Source organism: Tupaia chinensis, unplaced genomic scaffold (assembly GCF_000334495.1).
Source record: "Tupaia chinensis unplaced genomic scaffold, TupChi_1.0 Scaffold000484_1, whole genome shotgun sequence".
In the NCBI taxonomy this organism is placed as follows: Eukaryota; Metazoa; Chordata; class Mammalia; order Scandentia; family Tupaiidae; genus Tupaia; species Tupaia belangeri.
In genome coordinates this window covers 1,708,839-1,717,935 of record NW_006159996.1, presented here as the reverse complement: position 1 = coordinate 1,717,935, position 9,097 = coordinate 1,708,839, and the positions used below count along the sequence as shown (strand labels likewise).

The window sequence follows — 9,097 nt, the reverse complement described above, 5'->3', positions numbered from 1 at the left end:
AGAGACAGAAAGGTGGAAATTGCCCCCCAGGGGGGATGGCCATGCCACAATCCCTCCTCCTCCATTCTCCTCTCAGGATCTTGGGCGCACACACACAGGCGCATGCCTAGTGTGAGTTTATGCTACTGGGTCTGGGACTCGAACCGCGGTTGACTATGTGGGAGTCCAGCAACACAGCCATTACGCCAACTGCTAGTCCCAAATTTTTATACTTTTAAAAAACTTTTATTTTGAAATTGTTTTGCATTTTAATAGCTTTCTAAAATATAGGATAACATAAAATATGGAAATCTAATGTATTTCTAGGCACTATTTTAAAAAATAAGCTATAAATTCTTCATCTACTTAAATTACTTTTTTAAGAATTATTTTATTTAATTTCATTTATTCATTCTTTTTTTTTTTTTTTTTAGACATTTTTGCTATAAGGGGGCTGTGCTCGAAAGAGAGAGAGACAGCAATCCCTTCTCCTCTATTCTCTCGGAATCTTGGGCATGCACGCACACGTGCCCAGTGTGAGTTTAAGTCACTAGGTCCGAGACTCAAACTGCAGTCGACTACATGGGAGTCCAGTGACCTAGTGGTTACGCCAACTGCTGGTCCCTCATTAATATATTTTTAATTTGATCAGAGAGAGAGAGAGAGGGAAAGTGAAAAAGCAAGCCACTTGGTCTAGGACTCAAACTGTGGTAAGTCCCATGGGAATGTCTAGTGTCTTAACCACCACACTACCTGCTGGTCCCCAATCTACTTAAATTCTTAAATGTCTATAATGTGCACATGTATATTAAATTATTACATGAAGAGAGTGTCATACAAAGTGAACATATTGCAAAAGCCATGTATAAAGATAAGAAAAATTAATTTTAAAGAGATTTTTGCCATAGTTGTGCTTGCTGGAGAGGCAGAGAAACAGAAAACGAGAAATCACCGCCCAGGGGGGATGGCCACACCACAATCTCTTCTTCTCCATTCTCCTCTTGGGACTATGGGCATGCACACACACGTGCCCAGCATGAGTTTTTAGCTACCAGGTCCAGGACTCAAACAGCTGTCAACTACATGAGAATCCAATGACGTAACTATTAATGTCATCTGCTGGTCCCTTAACTTCCATCTTAAAACAAACTTTTTGTTTTGTTTTGTTTTTACAGAGATTTTTGCTATAGAGCCATGCACTTGCTTGAGAGACAGAGAGAGACAGGAAGAGACAAAAAGTGAGAAATGCCCCATCCCCCATAGGGGATGGCATGCTGCAATCCTTTCTCCTCCATTCTACTCTCAGGGTTTTGGGCACATACACCATGCACCTTGCATTAAGTTTTAAGCCACTGGGTCCAAGACTCAAACTGCAGTTGACTACATGGGAGCCCAGTGACATAACCATTACATCATCTGCTGGTCCCTTAAAACAAACTATTTTAAGCAATAAAAGGCTTTCATTAAAGTGTAATGGACACGCCAGCAGGTGGCATAGTGGTTACATTGCTGGACTTCCACACAGCTGATCAGTTGGGAGTCCCACAGCCAGTGAACTGAAAATCACAGTAAAGGGATGAGCAAGTGATGTGGTAGTTAAGGCGCTAGGTACTCCCACATGGCCAACAATGGTTTCAGTCCCAGATTTGGTGGCTTGCTTTACTTTCCTTCTCTCTCTCTCTCTGTCTCTGTGTGTGTGTCACTCTCTGGTCATATTAAAATAAATGAATGAATAGATAATATTAAAATTTAAAAAATAAATAAATAAGAAAATCACAGGAGAAGTATGTGTGCACACGCCCAAGATCCCGGAGGAGAATGGAGACGGGATTTCAGCGTGGCTATTCCCCCTAGAGGGTGACTGCTCATTTTCCCTCTCACTGTCTTCCCTTACACACACACACCATCTCTCACAGCCGCCACAGGGCATGCACCCTAAGGTAAAAACCTCAAAAAGAAAAAAATGTGTAATGGAAACTTTATAGCAAATAACAAGTATGGAGACAGCCAGCGGCATAGTGGTGGAGAATGGTTGGATCCCACATAGTTGATCACACAGTTTAAGTGTGACCCTGAAAAACACACTGGGTGTGTATGTACATGTATACCCAAAATCCTGAGAGGAGAAAGGAGAAGGAGGCCATCCACTCTCATGTTCTCTCTCTCTCTCTCTTGAGGACACATGCCCTATAACAAATTTAAAAAGAAAGAAAAAAAAAAAAGTAAGTTGTGCAACATAAAATAACGAGTATATATTACTTTGAAAAAGCATTAGAGTTGTGCCTGTCTCTCTGGATATCACAGATTATTCACTTCTGAAAAATAACAAATAACTGACATAGTTTGAGATCTATTAATCCAGGAACTAGCAGATGGCATAATGGTTACATTGCTAGACTCCCACATAGTCAACTGTGGTTCAAGTCCTAGACCCAGTGGCTTAAAACTCATGTAGTGTGCATGCCCAAAATCCTGAGAGGAGAATGGAGGAGAAGGGATTGCATGTGGCCATACCTCCTGGGGAGTCATTTCTCACTTTCTATTTCTGTCTCTACAGCAAGCACATGCACTCTATAGCAAAAATGCACCCTTAAAAAAAAAAAAGGTATCTATTAGTCCATATTTGCTTTCAACTTTTTATTTAAATGTCTACTAAGTAAAAAGTAGCTATCATAATTAAGTTAAACATAGATTAACATGAATAAACAAATATCTAACATGCCGAGTTCTCTATATCAGTTAAGATAAAAAAGTCAGTTTGGGGTCTGCTGATAGTATGGTGAATAAGGCAACTAGATTTCACATAGCCAACCACGCAGTTCGAGTCTCAGACCCAGGGGCTTGACAAACATGCCAGATGTGTATATGTGTCCAAAATTCTTAAAAGAGGGAAAAATGGAGGAGAAGGGATTGTAATGTGATCAATTCCCATGCAAGTTAATTTCTTCGTTTTCCTCCTCTCACTGTCTATGGCAAAAGCACATGCTCTCTGATGACATTTTAATTAATTAATTTTTTTTTTGGAGCGATTTTTTTCACTGTAGGGTGCGTGCGCTCGCCAGACAGACAGAGAGAGACATAGAGACAGAAAGCGAGAAATCACCCCCCAGGGGGGATGGTCACGCCACAATCCCTTCTCCTCCATTCTCCTCTCGGGATCTTGGGCACGCACGCACACGCGCCCGGCATGAGTTTTAAGCCACCGGGTCCGGGACACGAACCGCGGTCGACTACGTGGGAGTCCAGCAACATAGCCATTACGCTAACTGCTGGTTCCCTAATTAATTAATTTTTTAAAAAGAAGTCAGTTTGATGAACTAAATTTACCTCCCTCATCTTTATGTCATAATTTAACGTAATAGGTACATTTTCCTTGATAATAAGATTATCGTTTTTTTTTTTTTTTTTAAGAGAGACTTTTGCTACAGGGCACATGCACTTGCTGGAGAGACAGACAGATAGGAAGTGAGAAATTCCCTCCTAGGGGAGATGGCCATGCCGCACCTTCTTCTCTTCCATTCTCCTCTTACAATCTTGGGCATGCATGTACACATGCCCGGCATGGGTTTAAGCCGCTAGGTCTAGGACACTTACCAAGGTAGACTACGTGAGAGTCCAATGCCGTAACCATTACACCATCTGCTGGTCCCCAATTTAACTTTTAATATGTTAAATATGGGTGCCAGCAGGTGGCATGGTAGTTAAGGGCTCTGGACTACCACATGGTCAACAGCAGTTCAAGTCCCAGACCAGGCATTTTGCTTTCTCACTCCCCCAGCCCCACTTTGTCTCATTCTGGTCAAATTAAAAATAAATAAATAAATAAAGTTAAATAAAATAATTATTTTTTTAAAAAGTTTAATACATTAGAGTTGAGACCAGAAATCATTTATTAAAAACTTTCAAACAAGAACTTTCAAAATATAAGATGTGAGCACTTTCTTTAGTACATAAAAACTAAATTTTACAGAGATTTCAAATTTTATAATCTTATATAATTTTAGGGTACTCTTGTATAACTTTTAAAGAAATGAAAAAGACAAAACTAAATATAGAATACCTGCTGCTTCTAGCAATGCTTCTAGTCGTGCCTGTGTCTCTGGATCCACAGTACGTAAGTCTGCTCCTTCTGCAGTACTTGATAAGAATATCTCTGATGTTGTTTTAAGCACTGGGTTATCCAGATCTTCGTGGTCCAAAATAAATGATTCAACCTGTTTATGAATTAAAGATGCAATATCCATGAAACATATCAATATGATTAGAATAACCACAATTTAAGGTAATATGACTTGTTATGTGGAATTTAAATATAACCAGATAAATTACTGTAGAAAAATAAGGCCTTTGGAAAAAACTTTCAGAGTTTTTCAACTATCTGCTTATCTTCAGACATGACTACAGGTATAACCTGTAGTTTAATCTAGACACACTAGATTAAAGTCTCCCGGACAGCATTGTATTCTCTGCACTTAACACAGAGCATAAAAACTAGGTGTATTTTTAATGAAACAAGTACATAAATATAATCCCTAAGAAGATATACAGATTAAGATGGTAAAAAAAATCTTGATTGTATAGATAGGCTGTTAGTGCAGTTTTTCTCTCTTCTAAATAATTTATTCAATTCTGAAATTTAAAAAAAAGATTGAACTAACTCAATTTTTTAAAAGAATTGTTTTATTTATTTATTTATTTTAAAAATCTGACCAGAAAGAGACAGAGGGAAAGGGGGGTAGGAGTGAGAAAGAAAGCCGCCAGGTCCGGGACTCGAACCGTAGTCAGTCATGTGGGAGTCTAGCACTGTAACTACTGCGCCATCTGCCAGCCTCAACTTACTGCCAAATATTTTAAGTCAGAAAAGCTCTATGGCATTAGAAACCATACCTATCACTGTTTTATCCTCTGGGCCTAAGAATATCTGGCACATAGTAGGCATATAATATGTACTTATTGAAATGAATGACTGCTTAGAGTAAAAGCCAACTTAATAAAAATAAACATTAACTCTCCAGTTTCAATCGGGTAATTCTAAATAAACTTCCTTAACAGATAAAATATGTTTGACCTTTTCAGCAAGCAATCTGGAAATGTATATCAAAGTAATTTTTTTTTAATTGCCAGAAAGTCATGTACTAGCCAGAGAGAGACAAAGAGATAATGGAGAGGGTGGGAAGCACTCCAGTGGGGGCATGATCTCGCTGCAATCCCTTCTTTTCCACTTCTCTATCCTATTGGGATTTGAGACACGTACATATATGCACATACACATGCTGCCATGTTTTCAAGCTGCCACAGCTGGGATTTGAACTGCAGCCAGTCATGTGGGATCTCACTCCCCTTAATCACAATGCTACATGGCATCAAAAATACTTAAAAAAAGCAGCCCAGCTGTGGGAGGAAGCCAATGGGAAACCCAGATTCAGTTCTTGGGCCGACCTGAATACATCAGGTGTGGTTGCATACATCTGTAGTCCTAGCTAATTGGGAGGCTGGGATAGAAGGATTAAAACATGGCAAGACCCTTTCATGACACCTATCACTGTCCTCCTCCCTCTCTCCCTGCTTTTCTCTTATAGAAGAAAAATTAAAATTTTATAAAGCTCATGCCTTTTGTTGCAGTAATTTTGTTTTAAGAAATTTAGCAGTAAAATGTAATCTAAAAGCCAGACAAAAAATAATGTGCAAGAATATTCATGTTGCCACTAACTAAAACTCTAAAAATGGGAGAAAATAACTATGATAGAGAATTTGATAAATATGTTTCAAACATTTAACTGATACACTGCTCTCAATTAAAAACAATGTTTCTGAAGCATATTTAATGACATGAGAAAACATTCATAAAATTAAGTGAAATCCACGTATCTTTTTTTTTGGAGAGGTTTTTGACTATAGGGCGCATGTGCTCGACAGAAAGAGAGACAAAAAGCAAGAAATCCCCCCCCAGGAGGGATGGCCACGCCACAATCCCTTCTCCTCCATTCTTCTCCCGGAATCTTGGGCACGCATGCACATGTGCCTGGTGTGAGTCTAAGTCACCAGGTCCGGGATTTGAACTGCAGCTGACTACATGAGAGTCCAACAACATAGCCATTACGCCAACTGCTGGTCCTTTTTCTTACTTTATTAAAAATTGTATGTGTACTAATACTCATATGTCATATTTACAAACATACAAATGTATTTCAGTACTTCTCCAGAGTCACATAGCTAATAAATGGCAAAATCAGGTTTCAAACCCAGGCCATATATAGCTACAGAGTCCATGCTCTTAACCACTAGGATATACTATCTCACACATTTATTTAAAAAGGACTATAATTTCTAGGCTACATTATGTGGCATATTTGATTAGTTGCTTACTGGTTTTCACAATAGACTCCAAACAAAGATATTGTAATAAAGACAATAAAGTTAAAATTATTTAGATATATTTTATTAGCCAATGATGTACTATAATTTTTTAAAAATCTTTAATTTCAGACCTAATAACACTGAGTCCTAAGCTACACTGCAACACAACCTCCTTAACATAATTACAGAAAAAGATGCCATCCTAGATCCATGCCAACAGATAAGATAGCCAGCTATTAAATTATCTCAAAAGGCAAATGCTTTGACAATAAAGTGTTTATTTCAAGGCCAAGAAATTATGAGATATTTGAAGACACATAAACCTATCAGTAGGGCAGATGGGTAAAAGCATCATTCCAATGGGAAAATTCTAGAATTTTTCATTAAAAATGATATTTAGATCTCCATTTCTATTTTATAAATATTATGTCTCATGTAACATTTTAAAATCCAAATGAAGGATTTCCTGTTCTTTCCATCCCCAATATTCTTTTTTTAGCAGAGAACACATGCACTTTCTAGACAAACACAGACAGAGAGAAGAAAGCTCCCCTCATGGGGCAGGGTCACAACGCAATCCCTTTTCTTCCACCTCTCCCTCCTTTTGGGACTTTGGGCACACAAGCATATATGCCCAACCATTTTTCAAGCCACTGGGTCTTGGACTCAAACCATGTGGTTAGTCATATGGGATCCAGCCACCTTAACCACCAGGCTATGGAGCCAACCCACACAATATTTTCTAAAAACCTATTCTAAGAAACACCACGAGGGACCAGCAGATGGAATTATGGCTATGTTGCTGGACTCTCATGTAGTCGACTGCAGTTCGAGTCTTGGACCCGGTGGCTTAAACTCATGCTGGCATGTGTGCGTGCATGCCCAAGATCCTGAGAGGAGAATGGAGGAGAAGGGATTACAGTGTGGCCATCCCCCCTGGGAGGTGATTTCTCCCTTTCTGTCTCTCTGTCTCTCTGTCTTACTGGCAAGCGCATGTGCCCTATAGCAAAAACCTCAAAAAAAAAAAAAAAAAAAAAAAAAAGAGAGAGAGAGAAAAGCACCATGAGAATGCAAATATGTGGTTGAAGAAATAAGACCGCAAAACTATTGCAAAAGATTTCAAAGAGAAAGAAATGGTATAACTATATAATAAAGAGGGAGAAATTGGGCCAGCAGGTGGCATGGAGGTTAAAGTAGCTGGATCACATATGGCTGGCTGACTGTGTGATATGAGTCTTGGACATGGGGACTTGAGAAACCTGCTAGGTGCATGTGTATGCATGTATGCCTAAAATCCCAAGAGGAGAGTAGAAGAAAAGGGACTGTGGTATAGCTGTTCCCCCAGAGAGTGATTTCTGACACTCTCTTTCTCCCACCTCTCCCTTCAGCAAGTACATGTGTCCTACAGAAAAAATCTTAAAGATGGAGAAATCATCTCTGGCCCTAGTAATCTGTGAAGACTTTGTCGAAGATCCAATATTTGAACCAGGTTTTGAAGGATGCATAGAATTTCAATAGGTGGTCAGATGTGGTGAAGATAAGCAGAAGGAGGAGAGTATTTCAGTTAGAGAAAAATGAAAAAAATTAAAATTACTAGAGATGCATCTGGGAAGTGATGAATGGTCCACTCTAAAAAAAATGTAAGTACTGGTAGAAATAAAAATGGTACACCCACTATGGAAAACAGTTTGACAGGTCCTCAGAAGTTAAACACAAAATTATCATATGATCCAGTGATTCTATTCTTAGGTATATAAACTAAGAATTGAAAATATACAGGTTCCCACAAAAAGTTATACACAAATGTTCATAGCTCTATTATTCATAACAGCTAAAAAGCAGAAGCAATCCAAATATCCATTAGTGGATTAACAATAAGTGGCATAGTCATACAATGGGATATTATTCAGTCATAAAATACTGATAAATGCTATAAAAGATGAACCTTGAAAACATGTTTAGTCAAAGCCAGATGTAAAAGGTAATATATTGGGCCTCTGCTGAGGTTAAAGGAGCCAGATCCCACATTGTCCCTGAGGTGTTTTGAGTCCTAGACTCAGGGGCTTGAAAAGCACTTTTAGATGCATGTGTGTGTGTGCCTAAAATTTTGAAAGGAGAAAGAAATAGAGAAGGGACTATGGCATGGCCATGCCCCATTGGAGGAGTGCTTTCTTTCTCTCTCTCTCTCTCCCTTCCTCCCTCCCTCCCTCTCTCTCTCTCTCTCTCTCTCTCGTGAGTACATGTGCCCTCTGGGAATTTTTTTTTTTTTTTGAGAGAGATTTTTGCCATAGGGCGCATGCGCTCGCCAGACAGACAGAGACATAGAGACAGAAAGCGAGAAATCACCCCCCCCGGGGGGATGGTCACGCCGCAATCCCTTCTCCTCCATTCTCCTCTCGGGATCTTGGGCACGCACGCACACGCGCCCGGCGTGAGTTTTAAGCCACCGGGTCCGAGACGTGAACCGCGGTCGACTACATGGGAGTCCAGCGACATAGCCATTACGCCAACTTCTGGTTCCCGCCTCTGGGAATTTTTTTTAAAAGGTCATGTAGGCCAGAACATGATTTGGGGGTTAAGGCACTAGATTACACATGGCCCACTCCAAGGATCAAGCCCTGGACCCAGTGGTTTGAAAAACAAACTAGGTCCATGTGTATGTATGTGCTCAAAATCCTGAGAGGAGAATGGAGAAGAGATTGTAATGTGACCATCTCCCACCAGGGAGTGATTTCCCACTTTCTCTCCCCCCCCCCCCCCC

The 9,097-nt window shown here is 39.7% G+C and overlaps 1 protein-coding gene across 3 annotated transcripts in view; it reads right to left on the bottom strand.

The window, feature by feature from the left end:
• The window catches only part of ANKHD1 (ankyrin repeat and KH domain containing 1), a gene marked incomplete at its 5' end in the record, with an annotated part of 156,886 nt that overhangs the window by 119,386 nt on the left and 28,403 nt on the right, over positions 1 to 9,097 (bottom strand). For all 3 annotated transcript variants that reach the window (XM_014590788.2, XM_014590789.1, XM_014590790.1), the window contains 1 exon segment: positions 4,040 to 4,193. In XM_014590788.2, coding sequence (XP_014446274.1) covers positions 4,040 to 4,193 — 154 coding nt within the window.